General features: G+C 44.0%; 1 protein-coding gene across 1 annotated transcript; it reads left to right on the top strand.

The window, feature by feature from the left end:
* The first annotated feature begins 1,529 nt into the window (after positions 1–1,529).
* Positions 1,530–13,722, top strand: INA (internexin neuronal intermediate filament protein alpha). The gene is given in 4 exon segments (XM_014479998.2): positions 1,530–1,728; positions 1,731–2,686; positions 10,323–10,447; positions 11,744–13,722. Coding segments are annotated over 4 exon segments (1,497 nt in total). The 5' UTR covers positions 1,530–1,622; the 3' UTR covers positions 12,054–13,722.
* The last annotated feature ends 6,884 nt before the right edge of the window (positions 13,723–20,606 follow it).

The following is a 20,606-nucleotide window of genomic DNA, read 5'->3' as shown; positions in this document are numbered from 1 at the left end:
AAAGACAAGAATATGCTCCAAAGTCCCACAGGACTCTATTCCCTGTCCCCTTTTTAGAGGCCTGTCTCAGGTAATATTTCTCCCATGAAAGTAAAATTTATCACAGAATTACATCCTTGAGATTCCAAGATCAAAAAAGGCCTTCAGTTTGGAATTCTGGAATCTACTAAAAAGTTCCTCCCCTTCCCTCCTCAAAGTCATAGCCACATCCTGAGAGATTACAAGTTTGAAGACCCCACGCTGCTTCCTCCCAGCCCTCATCTTTACAGATCCCATTCTTGGAAATCACCCCTGTACAGATAGGGAGGCCAGCTCAGTCAACAGCACTCTTCTGCACTTTCGGAACTTAATGTTTGCAGGGACCTCTTTTGTCCAAATGGAGAAGGCAATTGCCCACTCCAGTACTTCTGCCTGGAAAATCCCATGGACGGAGGAGCCTGGTAGGCTGCAGTCCATGGGGTCGCTAGGAGTCGGACACGACTAAGCGACTTCACTTGCACTTTTCACTTTCATGCATTGAAGGAAATGGCAACCCACTCCAGTGTTCTTGCCTGGAGAATCCCAGGGACGGGGGAGCCTGGTGGGCTGCCATCTATGGGGTCGCACAGAGTCGGACACGACTGAAGCGACTTAGCAGCAGCAGCAGCAGCTTTTGTCCAAAGACAGATCTTCTAAACCAGATAAAAATATTCACAGACTGAAATCTCAAACGCCTACAGGGCCAGACAGGTAAAGTAGATGAATTAAGAAGGCGGACATTAATTAGTGGAGAGTGGTGGGGGACAGCGGTGAACAGGAACGCACACTTAACACATAAGTGGCAGGGGCACCTCAGCTCCGCCCATCATGGCCATCCCAGCTTTTCCCTCGGCTTCTCTCCATTCCCTGCAACTCAGGCTCTCGCGCCGCACCTCCCTCTCCTCTCTTCCCCGGGGCGTTGCAGGCTTTCGGTGCAGCCACCCAACCCGGGCGCCCCCGAGAGCCGCAGAGGAGAAGCTGATGCGGTGCTCTCTGACGGAGACCCACTTTTCCCCTGGGAACCCCGAGCGGGCTGAAGGACGGGACAAAGCCGCGCCCTGAGGGTCTACACTCTAACTGGAAAAACAGGGCCTCACGCCCGGGAGCTCCGGGGTGGGTGTGAGAGTACAGCACACCTCGCAGAAAACACTAATCTCCCAGTGGATTAAAGCGGGCGAGGGCAGGGTCAAGGGACGCGATAGAACCGCGCAGTTTGCAGATGGGAAACAACCCCCATCGCTCAGGAACCCCTCCACACAAGTCACTTCCAAACCAGACGATTCTCGGCGAGGGGCTCATCAGACAGGCGGTGGCTCCTACACAAATGGCTCTGTCCCCTCGCCCTCGGTCCGGGGCGCGCGCAGCTGCAGGAGTCACTGCGCTTCCCCGCCCCCGCTCCTGGAGGCCCCCCTCTCCCCTCTCCCCTCTCCGCCCGACCCGAGCAGGAGCTCCGCCCCCAACGCGCCGCCCCAGTCGTCCCCCCACCCCCCACGCCTTAAAACCCCGTGCACGCCGCCCCACCGCGCCCCGCCCGGCGCACCTCTCCTCTCCTCGCCAGCGCCAGCCGCAGCCGCAGCCGCTCTCCCGGCCCTGGTCTCGGCACCATGAGCTTCGGCTCGGAGCACTACCTGTGCGCCTCCTCCTCTTACCGCAAGGTGTTCGGGGACGGCTCGCGCCTGTCCTCGCGCCTCTCCGGGGCTGGCGGCTCGGGAGCTTCCGCTCGCAGTCGCTGTCCCGCAGCAATGTGGCCTCCTCGGCCGCCTGCTCCTCGGCCTCGTCGCTCGGCCTGGGCCTGGCCTACCGCCGGTCCCCGGCGTCCGACGGGCTGGACCTGAGTCAGGCGGCGGCGCGCACCAATGAGTACAAGATCATCCGCACTAACGAGAAGGAGCAGCTGCAGGGTCTCAACGACCGCTTCGCCGTGTTCATCGAGAAGGTGCACCAGCTGGAGACGCAGAACCGAGCGCTCGAGGCCGAGCTGGCCGCGCTGCGGCAGCGCCACGCCGAGCCGTCGCGTGTCGGCGAGCTCTTCCAGCGCGAGCTGCGCGATCTGCGCGCGCAGCTGGAGGAGGCGAGTTCGGCGCGCGCGCAGGCCCTGCTGGAGCGCGACGGGCTGGCCGAGGAGGTGCAGCGGCTGCGGGCGCGCTGCGAGGAGGAGAGCCGGGGGCGCGAAGGGGCCGAGCGCGCCCTGAAGGCGCAGCAGCGCGACGTGGACGGCGCCACGCTTGCCCGCCTGGATCTGGAGAAGAAGGTAGAGTCACTGCTGGACGAGCTGGCCTTCGTGCGCCAGGTGCACGACGAGGAGGTGGCCGAGCTGCTGGCCACGCTGCAGGCGTCTTCGCAGGCCGCGGCCGAGGTGGACGTGGCTGTGGCTAAACCAGATCTGAGTTCGGCGCTGAGGGAGATCCGCGCCCAGTATGAGTCACTGGCCGCCAAGAACTTGCAGTCGGCCGAGGAGTGGTACAAGTCCAAGTTTGCCAACCTGAACGAGCAGGCGGCGCGCAGCACCGAGGCCATCCGGGCCAGCCGCGAGGAGATTCACGAGTACCGGCGCCAGCTGCAGGCACGCACCATCGAGATCGAGGGCCTGCGCGGGGCCAATGAGTCCCTGGAGAGGCAGATCCTGGAGCTGGAGGAGCGACACAGTGCCGAGGTGGCCAGCTACCAGGTAAAGGTTGGAGCGCTGCGTAGAGAAGGGAGCCCTCTGCTCTCCAGCGCGTATTTCTCGCACGGTTGGGGCCCTCGAAATCAAGGGGCGGATAAAGGAGGGGACGGAAAGCGCCCCGCCCAGAGGCACTGGCAAACAAAAGCCCTGGAGCCTCTCTCGCTAATTTTAGGGGCCTGGACGCCCTCTTTCCCTGCCCCTCACTTGCGTCTCTGTCTGAGCCCTTCTAACAAAGAAGCCCTCAAGCTTCAGCAGGTGGGCATAAACACGCTGGCGACCTGAAGAACAACCCCTCCCAAAGAGGGAGTGAGCGCAATAGGGGTAGGTCGCAGCCTCTCCGTGGTTGGCTGTGCTGTTTCCGCTGTCTGGCTTGTTTGATTGACTTTGAAATGCTTTCTGTGCGTCCTGGGAATATTTCTGCACTTGGGTGGGGGAAGAATGCGAGACTATACTGGCAAGAGTTCTATCCCGTTGTCTTGACTTTTGCCCTCAAAGGAGTAGAGACTGGCAGTCAAGGAGATGAGTGATTGGGCTAGTAATAACCGCCCTGCTCTGTTCTCCCCCAGCATACACTCAGTTCCCTCGGCCACTGACTAACGGTATTTCTTCCTAAAGAAAGCATTACAGACGTTAGGAAAGGAGGATGGTCGGGCGCTGTCCTCGGTGCTGATCTAGAGTTTTTCCCATCTCAGAATTTTCCTCCTGTCTCTTGTCCCAGTTATGACTCTCTAGACAATTAACTGCTTCGATTTTTTTTTTTCTCAACACAAACACATCAGTCTCGGCTACCTGCAATCAAGGGTCACCTCGTGGACAGCATCAATTTTCACGTTCATGGATGGCTTAGCATTTAACAAAAACCACTTAGTCTGCCCCGCAGCAGTGAAGTCCCACTCGAAAATTCCCATTTCCTTAACATTTTTCCATCCTAAGTGCATGTGATAAATCACAGAGATGAGTGCATCTTTGTTATAGGTCACTTATTTTTTTCCCGTCTTTGCCTGTCCTCTAAGCTCCTGTGAAGGTATCGATTGGCTCTTTCCTCCTTTTCTCTCCAAACAAAGGCCACTGCACCTTCAGTTTTACTACATGGAACATTCTGGGCTTATGACCACAAAGGACACAGAGGCAGGTGAAAAGTGTGGAAAAGAATCTAAATAGTGTGGTTCAGTTTCAAGGTGCAATAAAAGTTCCATTGGATAGAATGCTAATAGTTCAGAAACTTGCAATAATTCATTCTACCAAGCTCAAAGTTTCCATTTGATAAAATTAATTATGTTTAGGAACATTAAGAAAATCAATCAAGAAAGCAGTGAATCCTCAATGTGCTATTTTTGTCTGGAGCCAGAGAATTATTATGGGTGTGCAGTATTTGCTGTTCATTATAAATAGCTCCCTTTGATAAATGAAGAAAGCTTGCTTGGGCTATTTATTTTGGTATTTATAATTACAGTAATATTCAAATAAATACTTTTATTCCACTTCAAAATGTTTAACTTGAACTTTTCACTATGTGGCCTAGCTCTCAATGGCCTGAACTAATTACATTTAGTTAATTGAGACTTCGTATTTTCTTCTAGAAGCTTCAAAGGATGGGCTACGTGGTCTTCTGCTGGGCTAGCCCAGTATTTCTCTAAAAAGGATAACTTACCCATAATCACCATCTGAATTGGGCTTTGCCATGTCCTCTGGTTGCTTGGTGTAGCCCCTATATTCTAAGAAATAGTGACAGTATTGTCTGGTTTGTTTTGTTTGCTTTAAAAGGCTTTCAATGTTAGACAATAGTAGGGTCATCCAGACTAGCCTGCAGAAAACAAAAAACAACAGAAACTGCGGCATCTGCAGCTCTGCAGTGCTGCCCCCATCAGCCGTAGCCTCAGTGGACCTGCTGTGAATGGAAGAGGAGCTCAGACAACAGATATATATATCTATATAAAAGCTGAGGAGGGGTGCACATCTTCACCTGCGGGTCCTGAAGCCACAAGGGTGTCATCAGGCTGTTCTGACAATCTTAGCAGCGCTGATTGAGATGAAAAGCCTCCTTCCCCACAGTGAGATTCAGCCATTGTTTTCTTGCCCTCTAACCCCTCCCCCTCCCCTTTCACTGCAGTGATGGGAGGCTGTTCTCTTTCTTCTGCTTCAGAGATTAGTGGTAGGCCCATTTTCCTTTGCAGGTTTGCCACCCTCTTAAAGGCAGAGGAAGGCCCCATTAAAGTCACGTTTTCCCTGCCCCAGAGAGCTGACAGCCTATTTGAGGAAAGAAAGCTTATCACACTTTTGAAAGGGTGAAGAATGATTCAAGGTGACATATTAATAGTGAGTATACCGTGGTGTATGCAAGGGTTGAATCAGGCGACACGAAAAATTAAGAGGTGCTAGGACTATTGTCCTCAGAAGCCAAACAGAGCCATCCTCTTTAACTAAAGGCTTTCCATTTCTGACACAGGGTGATTCTGGTTCCTGCTTCACCACCATTAGAGTCCCTGTTCTGCCAAAGATGCCTAAGGACATTTTTGGACGGTACTGGGGGCCCTGGCCCTGTATGATGGTCAATCTTGGAAAGCTGAAGCTTTCCTTGAAAGACCTTGCGGAACAATCAGGATCACACCATCAGTTAATGCTCTCCAGGGAGATGAGCCAAGTCTGCCCTCTTCTCTCCAGTATGAGATTGAAATGTAGCCTAATTAAACAGCAGGAAGGGGCTGGCCCCTTGGAGATTGGGGGTGGCAGTGGCTGCATATACATCTATAACCTGATAGATCCATTTCTGAAATTAGAATTCAAGAAAAAGGTCTTCATTTGGTCCCCTTCTCTCTCTTTTTTTTCAACTCTTCCATATGTTTTTTGCTTTCTTTTGTTCTGTTTTTGTCCCCTCTACCTCAGTATATTAGGGCTTCCCTGGTGGCTCAGTGGTAAAGAATCTGCCTGCCAATGCAGGAGATGCAGGTTTGATCCCTGGGGATCAGGAAGATTCCCCTGGAGGAGGAAATGGTAACCCTGTCTAGTATTCTTGCCTGGGAAATCCCATGGACAAAGGAGCCTGGTGGGCTAAAGTCCATGGGATCACAAAGAGACATGACTTAGCAACTAAACACCAAACATACCACCTCACTGTATTATTGCCACCTGGCCCACCCTGATAGAGCCCTTACAGAAAAACTAGTGGTTCCTAAACCCATTGACCCGCCAAGGTTACTTGGGAGCTTAACAGAAAGAGTCTCAGGCTTACTCCCAAAGATATGGATTCAGTAGTTTGCAGGTGGGGCCCAAGAATATGCAGTTTCAATAAAAGCACTGCAGCCTATCAATTCCTCAGACTGATTTGGGGGTGCACTGACTTAAACCACCTTTCCCAGTGTAAACCAGCCTATAGAAATACTTATAGTGCAACATTTTTAAAGTATTGTAGAAAAAATCATGGGAAGAAACAAAGATAGGAGTGAGAAAAGGCAGCAGAGTGACCTGTGAGTGTACCACGTACAGAAATCCTCTCTCTCCACCTTTGTTATCAGACAGAGTAGTAATTCTGAACAGCCTTCTTCAATCAGATGGGGCCGCACTCACTACTGTTCCCCTGGGTGAGGGCCCCTAAAAGTGATGAACCCACAGCTCTGTCTGTTAACCTGTGCGCCACTGCAGATGTTCTGGTGGCCTGTTCTCTCTCTTACTCCCAGTCCACATCCTTCGAGCCCCGAGGAGGATGCTCAGCACTCTGGTTAGCCATTCCAGGAGAGACCCTTGGAATGGGAGTGCCTCTCTCCTGTTCCCTCAGTCTAAGTCAGCAGCTGCTGCGTGGTTGGGGGAGGGGGCAGACTGCAGCGCTTTGCTCAGATTTCCAGCTGGAGGCCATCTTTGGCAGGGCTTTTGAAGGGCAATGCAAGACTGCCTAGGGTGGGGAAGAAAGCGCAGACAAAGAGCCTAGATGTTGAAGAGCAGGGGTCAGCAGTCAGCATAGTTTCTTCTAAAAAGAGCAAAGTCATGCTTTATGTCTACACTGATCCATAAAATAGACCTGTGAAATGTGTGGCAGAAAAGTTCAAGGAAATCTCATCTATCTAGAACTCAGGTCCCCAGCAACCTCTCATTCAGAAAACAGCTGTGAAACAAAAATAATTTTTTTAAAAGAAACTAATTAACCTGCTGATGTGACACATCTGTCTCTAAATCACATATTCGGAAGTTGGCCCCTCTGTTGCCCCCCAGCTTATTTGTTACTTTACTTTGTGATTCTAAAGCACTTTGCTATTTGGATTTCAAGCCTGCAGCAAGATAGAGAAGAGGAACCACCGGAGTCAGGCATTGTCAGGAGTGAGTAGCAGATTAGTTCAACTTTCAGGACAAAGAAAACCACTAGTAGCAAACACTAGTTCAAATACTGCTCTCAGGGGCCATTTAGGGAAAATACACAGCCTTATATATACCTTAGTTGACCTAAAAGATAAAACACATCACAGAATTCTAGAGAAATAATTGATCATTATCTTAATCCTTAGTTGCTGAGAAAGGTTGCATTTTGTTTAGTATCCTAGGAAAGAGTAGTACAAAGCACTTTAGAAAAGTTTTTATTTAGATTTGTTATTAAAACCTGTTATGGAAACCTGGGTGTCCAGAGCTGAAAAGCCTGTGGCTGTTTTGAAGAATGAAGTATTATATTAAATTCTGGAATTTAAGGTTTTAACTTTGTACCTTCCTATCTGGAGAAAGAAAATAATATCCTTTAAATGGAAAAAAAAAAAAAATCCAACTGTTATGGAGATGTACATCTTCGTGAAAAACAAAAAATAATCCAGTGCTTTATGGGATTTGCCTCCAACTCTCCAATGTTAAAGTTTTATTATACGTTGCTTTCTTTAGTTATCTAAGCCAGGGGTTGCCTATTTCTGGGATCTAATCCCTGATGATCCAAGGTGGAGCCGATGTAATAATAGAAATAAAGTGCACAACAAATGCAGTGTGATTGAATCATTCCAAAACCATCCCCTCCCCTCAATCCGTGGAAAAATTGTTTTCCACGAAACCAGTCCCCAGTGCCACAAAGGGTTGGGACCACTGATCTAAGGGGTTGTAGGGAGGGCTCGTGATCAATTTGTCCATATCATTAAAAGGGTAGAGTCACATGGTATGATATTAACAATAATAAAAATTACTAACATTTAGTAAGCAGTTCCTAGGTACCAAATGTTGTTCTAATGACTATTATCTAATTGACCAGATAATGAACTCATCACATCATAATGTGAGGTGCATTAAATTGAAATCCTCACTTGAGGATCTCAGAATACCTCAGAAAAGAAGAAACATTATAATTTCCCATATACAGAAATGGAAGTTTCAAAGAAAGTAGAGTATAGAAAACTGAGGTATGTTAGATGTTGGTGTCAGGGCAAGAAATGCAATCCAAAGATCTTGATGCAATCCTCTTTTTTTCCTCCTGTAACATTTCTCCTGCCCCTCTGCATAATGAGAATACTTGCTCCCCTTTCTCCTTTTCCTTCACCTTAGACTCTTTTCCCCTTACCACAGTATATTGATTCTCTTACTCCTAGGGCGTCACTAGATTTGCTTGTAGCTCAGATGGTAGAGTCTGCCTGCAATGCAGGACAACTGGGTTCAATCCCTGGGACAGGAAGATCCCCTGGAGAAGGAAATGGCAACCCACTCCAATATTCTTGTCTGGAAAATCCCATGAATGGAGGAGACTTGTGGGCTGCGGTCCATGGGGTTGCAAAGAGTTGGACACAACTGAGCAACTAACACTATTTAACCTCAAATATAGCAACTATCAAGTAAAATTTCTTGACAAAAATCCCTTTAAACTCTTATGATCTCTTAACACACTTTGGAATATTTCCACCATTGTTCAGTGTATTATATATTTTCCTCACTGCTTATCATTCCTTGCTCTGAACCCATCATTCCTTGCTCTGAACCCATCAGTTAATTGGGTTTTTTTTTGCAGTATTCCTGTCAATATTTATAGAACAGGTAGGTGGTATGAATTTTAATTCTTTCTGCAGATTCTTTTGATTTGGAAGTTTGCACCCCCTGATCTATCAGCCCTGGCTTTCACCAGCATTTTATCATCCCTACAAGGGAAGTTCAAAGGGTTCCTCAGCACTTTCTTGGGGTTTCTGATATATTTATCTGCATGACTGTTTCATAAAAATAACTGTCAGCCACTGTACTCACCATGTTGAGAATTGCAACTGAATTATATGAGTTATTTGCTCAGAATAAGAAAAGAAATTCATTCAACAATCATTCATTGAGCATCTCCAGTGTTCATTGTGCTAGGCTATGGGCTTCCAGGGGTGAACTAGACAGACGGCTTCCATGTAAATTACATCCCAGTACAATAGTTTTCTAACAGTGGATTTACCCTCCCAGGGCCATTTAGCAATGTCTGGAGACATTGCTGGTTATCACAGCTGGGAGAGAAGGTGCTGCTGGCATCTAGTCGATAGAGGTCGGGAATGCTGCTAAAAATCCTACATTCACAGCGACAGCTCCCCTCAACAAAGAATTATCCATATAATAAGAGCTAAAAAGCAGAGTGGCCACTTTCAGGTAGGGGCTTTTTTCTGAAGATACTTTTTTTAAAGTTTTCACAAATTTCCTTCATGGGCTAGCAGTTTCCCCGGCTTAAGGTAAAAGTACATGCTAGATCAGTGTGGAGAGGGTACTTAAATTGGATGCTGAAGACCTGAGTAAAGGACATTTGAACTGAATCTTATATAACATGAAGTCAGCCATGTGAAGACCCACCACAGAGCATTCCAAACAGAGGAAAGAGCTAGTCTAATGGGCCTGCTATAGCAGTGAACTTGGTAAGTTTAAGGAGCAAAAGAGAAGGCCACGGTAACTAAAACATACTGAGCAAGGTGAAAAGTATAGGCTGTGCTGAGAAGTTTGCACTTAATTCCAAAGCTGTTGGAGGGTGTTAAGTAGATGAGGAATAGGATCTGCTGTGTTTTTAAAAGATCCTCTCGTTTCTCAAGAATCACAGATTTAAACCTTTTTTTCTTCTGTGCCTGGTTTTGTACCTGGAGGAACTTAAAGCACAAGTATTATATGAACTTAAGTTTCTTTTTTTAAAAAATTATAATTTCAATCTGCCATTTGGATTAAAAAAAAAAAATTCCTTGAAGTGTCTATGCTTCCTATCTGTCATGTAAAGTTCGGTCAGTGAAGTGATTGACTAGCAGACTTCATGAAACCATCACAATGAATGGAGGCAGAGACTTGCCATCCTCTCTGGGCTCTCCACAGTTGGCATTTTCTGAATCTAAGCTCCTGACCTGAGCCTTTGGTTTCGAAAAGGACATTCAACAACTGAGTGATTCAGCAGTAATACAATAGCAAGGGAGGGACAGTAAGTGAGTAAAACATAAATATCTTCCCGGTGTTTAGTTGAGAACCCTGTGACCCCTGATAGAAATGTATCCAGATCTCCTGGGAACTTTATGGAAAAATTAAGATGTTGGGACCCCATCCTGGAACAGTTGGATCAGAATCTGGGCTGAGGGACAGGTATGGATTTTTAATGTGTAGGCAGAGTTGAGAATCCTTGCTTTCTCAATCTCAATGAATGTCGACCAGTTTGGCCTACATATATTGGATTTGTGTTGCTGCTTTTCAGGATAACATTGGGCAGCTGGAGAATGATCTGAGGAACACCAAGAGTGAGATGGCGCGCCACCTTCGGGAATACCAGGACTTGCTCAATGTCAAAATGGCTCTTGACATTGAGATAGCAGCTTACAGGTACATCACAGGGCATGCTCACCTAGGCAGATCCTATCACCTGGGGCATCGCTACCCACATAAGTGGTTTTAGGCTCCAGTTTATGGGTGAAGCAGGGGATGAGGAAAGGCATCACTGCCTCCTTTCAGGTAAGCTGACCCTTACGTCCCTCAACTTGGTTAGGTCCCAGCTCCACCCCACTAGTGCCTGGAGGCCTGGAGCAGTCTACCTGCCTCTGCAGAGATTTAAGGCAATAATGTGAGTGCACAGAGGTTGAAGTAAAACCCACCAGACTCTAACTTTAAAAACAGGGTTCATACAACATAGAAAGTCCTCACAGATGAAGTATGCCCCTGGATACCTGTGTAAGTAAACATTTACCTTAAAAAAAAATGACAGCAGCTACTACTTTTTGGATGACTACTGTGTGCTAGGCACTATATTAGATTCTGCATATAAATTATCTAGGTATCAGGTTATATCATCATTTTGCAGATGAGGAAACTTGAACGATAGACTGTGTAACTTGCTGAAAATCACAGTATTGGTAAATGAAAGAGTTCAGATTCAACCTCAGATCTGTCTGAGAATTTTTTCTTTTATTCTGACACTTTGTATACTACTTTAAAGCTCCCAGAGGATTTGATAGTGTTTTGGGTTTCTGTTTTTTTTTTTTTTTTAAATGATAAAAGTTACCAGAATTATGAGAGGAAAAGAAAGATACTGGAGCCATTCTATTATGATGCTGTTTAGGCCAGGCTGGGAAAAAGCTTGGTATCTGAAACAGGTTACTTCCTTGGTTTCTGTTATTGCTGATTCCATTTCCTTTGTACCCTGACATGCTGAAAAAATACAGATCTCAAGTTCAGGCTGAATTAGGCAGTTTCTTTGTGGACTTCTTACCTTCTTATCCCTGTTGCACTTAAGGTATTAATTAGTAAATTACTTCTCCGTAGATCTTTGTAGACTCTTAAGTGCCAAAACTGGGTGTGATGAAACCAAGGGGGAGTTGAAGGTTTTTTTTTTTTAATGTATTTGCAAATAAGATAGGTTTCCCCTTGACAGTGCTTTAAACATAGCTGGTGCTAAAGGCATGTGTGTGTGTGTGCGTGCGCTGGATGAAAAGGTGTGTGTGTATGCTGGATAAAGTCCAAGTCTTTGGCCTTGAAATTCAATATTTATTGGTCTCAATGTCATGAAGAAACTGTGAAATCTGGAATCTGAAGTCTTTCTGAAATGAATAGGGGATGGATGGTTAAATTCTTTCAGAAGTTGCAAGTTGACTTCCTAAGAGTTTTTCTCTGTTGGATTTACAGGAAGCTGCTGGAAGGCGAAGAGACACGTTTCAGCACCAGTGGATTAAGCATTTCGGGGCTGAATCCACTTCCCAACCCAAGCTATCTGCTCCCACCTAGAATCCTCAGTTCTGCCACCTCCAAAGGGTCAGCCACTGGGCTGTCTCTTAAGAAAGAGGAGGAGGAAGAGGAGGCTTCTAAGATAGCCTCAAAGAAAACCTCCCAGATAGGGGAAAGTTTTGAAGAAATATTGGAGGAGACAGTGATATCTACTAAGAAAACCGAGAAATCAAATATAGAAGAAACCACCATTTCAAGCCAAAAAATATAATTCTCTTGCTTAAAAAAAGTTAATGCTTAGGAGGGGATAATATACACTTGACTTGTCAAACAGCCTATTCCTGATCCAAAACACCTGTCGCCACTTCACATTGTCTTCAAGGCTTCAGTCTCATATTTAGCATCGAATACTTACTTTCTCTAATAAGAAGTCCACACCTTAGATTGGAGCAAACCACAGTCCTAGAGCAATCACAGAGGAGTTATCTAAGAATGCAGCTTTCTCACCTAAAGCTCAGGCTTCACAGCTATAGATGATTCAGGTACAGAGGAAGTACAAACGAAGGTGCTAAATCTGTGATCATCACCATCTTGCTGTGAACTGAAATTAAAACCTATATTCACTCACCATACCCAGCCGTTACCCAGCTATGTAATCTCACTCTAGATACCTAAAACATAAAATCACTGCCAGAGATAAACCCACAGTCCACACCCGACACCACTCGATAGAATTGTTTCACAAATGATAGGTGTTTGTTTAATGGGTATTTTCCCTCTCACCCCGCTGCAATTCCATATATCCTTTCTTCCATTCAGGAAAAAAAAAAAAAAGGATAGTGTAGTATTTGTCCTTTTAAAACACATTTAGGTTCTTCTCAAAAGAACTTAACCCCTTTAGCTCTCTCTGCTCAGTAAGTAGAATTAGATGCATGTTGACCATTTCTATGATTCATGTAATGACTTCTCCCTGTCCATTTCATGTCCTTTTAATTATATACTTAAAAAAAAAAGGCAGTGATAAGTTTTGTGGGTTACCCCTTAGCTTATTCAAATCCATTTAATTAGGAAAAAGGAATAGTTTATTAAGAATGTAGCTTTTCACCTTAACTTTAGAAGCACACTCATAGTTAATCCCAAACTGTGATTAAGCTGACCTTAGATTTAGAAGTGTAAGCTAGAAGAGGTGAGTATTTGTATGAAGGGGTAAAGACAAGGTCTCATTTATCCGTGGCAGTTCATTTGTGGTGATAGAGAATTAGCTGTTCATGCCTTTAACCTTAAAATCCTCGTATTTCCCTCCCCACTGGTCTAGGTCCTAAAAAGGCCTTGTCTTCACACTTATGCCTTTTAAGAATGCTAAATGTAGATTATCTTATCACCAGGACACAATGCTCCTGCCCAAAAGTAAAGAGTCCCTTCTGGTCAATCAACACCACAGCAAATAAATATAAAAAAGAAATCTTGATCTTCTAACAGTCTTGCCCAACAGATTTCCTGTTGCTGCATAGTTGGTGGGGTCTTGCTCCCCTGCTGGAGAGGAAGAGACTCTCAGACCAGAGAAGGGGCACAGATGTCCTGCTCGCACGCTAGGAAATAGGTTCTGGGAAGTCCAGTTTTCATTTGCCCAGCTGTGTAGCACCTGCATTGCCCAGTCTTCCACATGTGCCAAGTTTGATGCAGAATTAATTATCTGTCAGAGTCACTTCCACAGATCTGAAGAGTTGCCATATCTGTGTCACACATCTCCATTTCCATGGTGAAAAGGACATGATGCTTTTACTCAACTTTCTGATCCTAGCACGTGCTTCAGCCGTTCAAGGAACTTGAAAGAATACGTTTCTCTTCTTCCTTTCCCTCACTCCATTCCTGTCTTTACTCCTTACACTTACTGTAAAACGTTAGTAAAATAAGAATTAAAAGTCACACGAATCCCATCAACATAACTTGTGTTTTGTGGTTTCTGCTGCTTTAACTGAGAGAAGAACTGTTTTGGTTCAGTGAACAGTTGCACCCCCTGATAATTCAGAAATCATATGTTCTCTGTTCTGTGCATCCTTGTTTAGTGTTTCATTTTTTTTTTTTTCCCCTGTCAAAGCCTCAGGGTTATAGTCTGCACACTGTCTGGTCTGAAACATAATGCACTAAGTGGGCAGTTCATGGCAGGAAATGGGGAAATCAAATCAATCAAATGATGAAAGACAATGTATTCCATGCCTGGATAATGATTTAACTAGCTTAGCTTGCTGAAGATTTCTGAGAATGAACTGGCAGAAGGCACATGATTAAAAAGTTCTTCAAAACAGTAAGAATCTTTTCCTTCTTTGAAAATGAGGTTCTGCTTCTGCAGAACCCACATGCCTAGGTAGAACATGGGCAGCAGTAATAGCATCTTCCTCTAGTGTAGTGATTCTTAACCTTTTTTGGGGATTAAAAAGGCTTCTCCCCCTTGGAGAAAGCTATGGGTCCTTTCCCCCAAGAAAATACATGCATAAAACTATACAGGTCGAGGGACCTGTGACTCCTTAGAACTATCTACTCCTGGTATACAGAAGGCTATGGATGCCAAGTTGAGATCTCCTAATGCTAGGCCAGGTTCCAGGATGGAGACTGCCAATGAGGGGTATTTGGATGCAACTCACAGCTGATGGTTGAAGCTGGAGCTTGCAGAATCCTGAACAATATTGTCATTCTCAGTCCATCTGTCTAAAGGCACTTCCAGGCTACTTGAAGATACATTAGTGGTACTGCTAGTGAAAGATGTTAGTTGCACACTAACAATGAGAGTTTTGTAATAAAACATCTTTTAGCAACTTCCATGGTGATCCAGTGGTTAACACTCCTCACTTCAAACACAAAGGATGCAGGTACAGTCCCTGGTCAGGGAACTATAATCCCATATACTGAGTGGCACGACCAGAAAGTAAAACACACACACACCTCTTTTAGGGCCCAATGAAGAACAGTAGACTCATCAGAACATGGGCTTGCAATGCAGACATTTGTTGCCACTTCTAAGAATAGTATGTGGTTACTAGATCCTTCTCTATGCAAGGCCAGAATCCTTTCCTTAATTTATAGACTTTCTGGCTCTTACTAGTCTGTATCTCCTATTTTCAGTGAGTCACCACTAGTTGCCATGAGCTCGTTTATAAAAGAAACACACTAAACGCATATTATGAAGTTGACAAATTATTAAACCAGAACAATTATAGTAACGGGGAAACATGGCATTCAGCATCTCCAGGCAGGGAGGAGAAGGAAAGGGGAGCAGCAGTATCGACTGTCAGGACAGGACCACAGAGTGAATCTGTGAGACTGTGGGGAAGCCTGTCCATGAAGCATACTAGTGATAGACTTTCAGCCACTAGGCAATGAGATCCTCCACATCCTGAAATGCATTAGTAACAGCTCTTGTTTATTCAGTACCTACTTACTATATGCCAGTCACTGTACTAGGCAGTAAACGTAGAATGATCTCAGCTAAGCCTCACAACCCTCGCTAGGTATAGTATTTGTATACCCATTCGACAAATGAAGGAACAGAGTCTCGGAATGACAAAGTTAAACCCTGTCTGATGCCCCATTGTGAGTAACAGAGCTGGTCTGCTGACTCTTCGGTGCCTGCTTTTCTTTCTATGTTGCCTTTCTACGTAAAAGAAAGCCCCCCTGCCCCACCACTTGAGGGAATAAGCATCTTTCTTTTTTTGTGTGTGTGTGTTTCCTACGGTACTTTAATAAAACTTTGTATTCTGAAATTATAAAACCTGGACGGCAACAGACGCCACGAGCCCTCCACCCAGCCTCCCTACACACTCACAGCAGAAACACGGGAGATACAGATATTTCAGTTACCCCTAAAAATACAAAATGCTGGTACAAACCGTTGGGTTCTTTACGGGCTCATTCCCCCAAAGCATGATGCTGAGTGACCTTTGCTGATTCAGAAAGTGCTGTTTGCCCTTCTTTTATTTGCAGTGCCCTGGTTAAAACAATTCCAAACAACTTTAGGAAGCACAGGACGCAGGGCTGCCGTGGGTCCTGGCCCTGCAGAGGCGCTGGTGCTGGCGGGAAGCAGACGCAGCATCTTTCTTTTCATCTTCTTTTTCACTCCTTCCTCCCAGGGTTTAACTTAAGGTTTCTCTGCTCCAGAAACCCTTGGCAACATCAAGTCCCAAAGGCAAACTGGTACACATTGCAGATTTCCTGAGCCTACTGCCTTCCTGCACTGCAGTGAGGTGGTGGCAGCCCAAACCTGGGCCCGGGCCCATCTAACCATGAGTCTCTGCATGCTCCCGCTAAACGTTATAGAGGAGTGGATGCTACTAACCTATTTTTTAAAAAGGAGCTTTAAAAATATTTTTGTAAAGGAATGCTATAGTTCGGTATCAAAGAGCTGGAATTAAAGGAATGTTACAGAGGGGCCCTTTCCTCAAGAGGTAGTAAATCCAAGATATTTGTAATTCATTTTACTGGACTGGCTAAAGAGGGGGACAAAATTTGAACAATAGTCTGGAAACTAGAGTCCAAATTTTATCTCCAGAAATAATGCAAGTTATGCAGTCGTGGGGATAACCTTTAAGAACTTACCTGTGAACATAAGCAGGGAGACCAGATCACCACTCATGGATCTAAAGGCAAACATGAGATAGTTTTTTAAATGTATTTAAAATCCATTAGAACAGAAAGCACATTGGCAGTTGCTAGGTCTGGAAAAGAGGGGCATAGAAGTGGGGCTCTATTGTGGAAGGATGGAAACGTTTTGGAACTAGATATGGATGGTGACTGCACAATGCTGCAAATGCACTAAATGCCACTGAACTAATCACTTTAAAATGACTCATTTTATGTCATCTACATTCACCTCATTTTACGAACCCACTGATAGAGAATTTATGAGACTATCAGAAAAATAATTATGACGTCTACCATACCTTCTGCTCCAACTGAGACCATTATGTACAGCCACCTGGGTCAACCCAGTAGAAGGAATTCCATTTGGACAACATTAAGCCAGATCTAATAAGAGTAGTATTGATTTCAAAACAGAGCCTGGAGAAAAAGCCAGAAATCTCCCTGGATGTAAATGAAAGAATAGCTAGAAACGTTGCTTGCTTATGAGAAGTTATCACTGATTTCCAGCTAATTTTACTTTTATTATTATATCATCAGAAATCTGTAAGTTCCTTAAATATATCCAAATTGTAAGAACACATTTTGTTTTTTAGAACCAAATAAATTTATATACCTGAAAGCACAGTGCTAATTTAAAATGGAAATAACTGAGGGGAGCTTTGTAAACATAGTTACTATGTGAAATTTTATTTTTCTTTCTAGACAGTACATTACTGGCTTTGCTGCATGTTCAGATTTAAATGTACAGGTTAGTTGCTGTCATCATGCCTTTTGCTATTTTCAAGTATCTCACATGGCTATACCATTTGCAAATGGGGTGAGTGCTCCTGAATCCAGTCAAACAAAGGGCTGTTTTTATTACATTACCAACCCTTGCTGCATACATTTAAAGGGAGAAAAGAATGGTTACTATGTGGATCAAAAGGCTGCTCTCCTCCTCTATCGATCTCTTAAAAGTTGATTGGATTGCCTTCATGTTTTATGCTATTTCACAAGCTTACTAAATGGGGGTGGGAACTAGCTAAAATTTATCAATTCTTTCTTAAAATCCCTTGAAACACACACACACACACACCCCAAGATGTAATAAAACAGAGTGAGTCACACCACAGATATTTAAAGAATTATGTTTCTACAGTGCTTCAGTGATTCTGAATAAAACAAAACAGAGAGAGCTCAGGCTACAAAGAAAATGAAGACCGATCCTGGAAGGGTCTCCAGGCTTGCTTCCTCATTGATTAATTACTGTAGATCGCCACATGGCTACCCTGTTCCCTGATGAGACAAGTGGTCTCTGTTCTGAGACTTTTCATTCCAGTTTTATCACATTCTTCTAGGGGTTACAGAATGCTCAGCAGACTGTAACCAAAATCATTAGTATAAGGGCTGGAATTTTAGACTATAATCAGTAGCAGTCTGGTTAATTGCTGATTATTACACAGGGCAAAAAAGCAGCTCTTTCCTTAGAAGTGCTTATTAAAACAAACTTAACTCAGGTTTGTCTGCTATGCCATATCTGTGAATAAATGAGAGGGGTAAATTCCATCCCTCATGATTTCCAGGCATAAGGATTTATACATGACATATAGAATTCCTGATGTCCTTTAGGACTAGACAATTTTTCATCTTCATCTTAAATCAGACATAAGCTCAGCAAAAGGAACCCATCTCTGGCAACTGAAACTGTCTGTCCATGGCCTAACCTAGTCTGTAAAGTAGAAACAGCAGACTTAAGATTAGAACCAAGGTGAAAGCAGAATTCAGGTCCAACTCCAGGGCCTGTATCCCCACACTTGGTCCAGTTATTCATAGAAGGAAGTGAATATAGAAAATATACAGGACAGAAAATGGGGAGGGGGAACATGGTTTAACTTTGATCTTTTAATATTAACGGGCCTACTTATTCATTGGAAACTAATTCAGCAAAGTAATCTAAAAAGTGACTACCAAGGGACCATAACTGAATTTGAAAACAGACTATCTGACAACCACTATTCTGAGTGCTTAACACATTGAGTAATTATTGTAACAAGTCTTTGCGTTAGGTACCACTGTCCCCAATTTACTGATATGGAAAATTAAAGCTCAGAGAAATTATATAGAAGTTCAAGATCACACAGCTTGCTAATAGCAAAGCTGGAGGTCAAATCTGTGAGTCTGGGCTTCAAAATTGATGTCCTTAAACCAATGTGAAATACTGCCTCTAGGCCTACTGGGGGGAAAAAATCTATTCCTGGCAAACATCTTCATCTTCTGATTTAAAATGTTGTTCAACCAGCTTTGCTTTTGGAAAAGCATTTTCTTAGAAACATTAGAAGAAAAAACTTTTCTCAAAGAAAAAACAGTATCACTATAATAACCTGTGTAAAACCACTCAGTCATGTCTGACTCTTTGCAACCCCATGGACTATAGCCTGCCAGGCTCCTCTGTCCATGGGGATACTCCATGCAAGAATACTAGAGTGGGTTGCTACGCCCTCCTCCATGAGAGCTTACCAACCTAGGGATCAAACCCAGGTCTCCCACATTGCCTGTGCATTCTTTTACCATCTGAGCCACCAGGGAAGCCCTGTAAAACCACAGGTACCATCAAAATGAAACAAATATGCATTAAAGATCAAACCATAATATCCATTGTATGTAAATAAATACTTGTCAACCTTTCAGAAGGTCAATATGGTATTTCATTTATGCATGGACTATTAATCTCAATAGATAACAAAAATTTAGATATCTGTCCAGTTTTGAAGAGAGGCCAATAATCAAACTCACGTACACAACATTATTGAAAAAGGTTTAAAGTGAGGACCTACCCTTTGACCATGATATACTGAAGACAGCAAAAGTGAACATTCAGAGTCGGCTTGATCCTTCTCTTTTAACAGAGCCCTCCAAGATAACAAAATACACCAGAGAGGCTGCCAACTATTAGAACTTGAAAAGGAAAAAATAAATTTTTTTAATTAGTCATATATACATCTAATAAGAAATTATGATCTGGTCATCTTAGAAGAATATTCATCTAGGATTGAATCACTGAGATTATACTTTGTGTAGGCTGAACAGGAAAAGTAAACTGGTCGGTGGCATCACTTTCAACAATTCAAAGCCACAGTTGCTGTAGAAGAGTCACCGTGTGTGTGCAAGAAGTTTGAATCCAGAGGAGAGATTGTCAGGAATTAGATAAGAATGTATCTGACTCAAACAAGAAGGAAGGGCAATGCACTGGAAGCAGAGGGAAGCTCAGTGAAGCCCAAGGTCAGAGGAAATGATGATACCAGAGAGAAAAGACTTGGGATGGCATTTAGGGAGGAATTCTGTCAGACTACTATTATCACAAATTAGCCCCCTGGATATCTTTGCTTAGAAAGGGCTTAAGCGAAAACAGAGAACCTAACAGCTGTGCCAAACAAATCTTTCTCTAGCCACTGAATCTAGACTCTGGAATCTGTACTTCATGTAGTCTCATTTGTGCAGATTTGAGGATTTAGTTTTGTTTCTGCTTTGTTCCTAGCAAATATCCCTCTTGAAACAGTAAGGCTAACCCAAGGCTACAAGATAGGACATTTGTCTTGTTTTTGCTCGAGCTTTTTCCTCATCCGTCTTTGACCCCCTTTGACCTTATTTGAAGACAGTTACCATATATGGCCTCTCACCGCTAAGTTTTTTGCTTCTCCAAGATAGAAGCAATTGGTCAATGCTTGCTCTTGTTTTCTGAGTCTCTCCTTCTGAATGTTTCCTATCCCACTGCCTTCCCATCTGTCAATATTTCTAAGGTATGCTGGATAAAAGATGCATTGGAGATTAGAAGTATTAACTCCCTTGATCTAAAACTGTGTTTCTACTGATATAGCCCAAGGTCACATTGCCTTTGGAAGTACCGATTTTTAAACCAGTTTTTTTAAACTGATTTTTAAATCGGTTGTTCTTACTTAGTTTACTGTCTGGTAGTAACAACAAGTCAAATAAAAATAACCAGATAAAATTCATTCTTTGGGATGCCTGGAGGTCAAGTTCAAGAGGGAGGGAAAAAAGAAAGGGTGGAACTCTTTGTGACTCTCATAGTATTTACTAGTATCTGCCTTTGGTAAGATTCTGAGATGTGAGTAATCCATAGGCTGCAAGTTCCTTAAAGGCAGACCACTTTCCTCTAATTTTAATTTTGTTGTCCACACAAGTGATATTCTTT

Source organism: Bos mutus, chromosome 26 (genome assembly GCF_027580195.1).
Source record: "Bos mutus isolate GX-2022 chromosome 26, NWIPB_WYAK_1.1, whole genome shotgun sequence".
Lineage (NCBI taxonomy): Eukaryota > Metazoa > Chordata > Mammalia > Artiodactyla > Bovidae > Bos > Bos mutus.
This window is presented reverse-complemented; position numbering and strand designations above follow the sequence as displayed.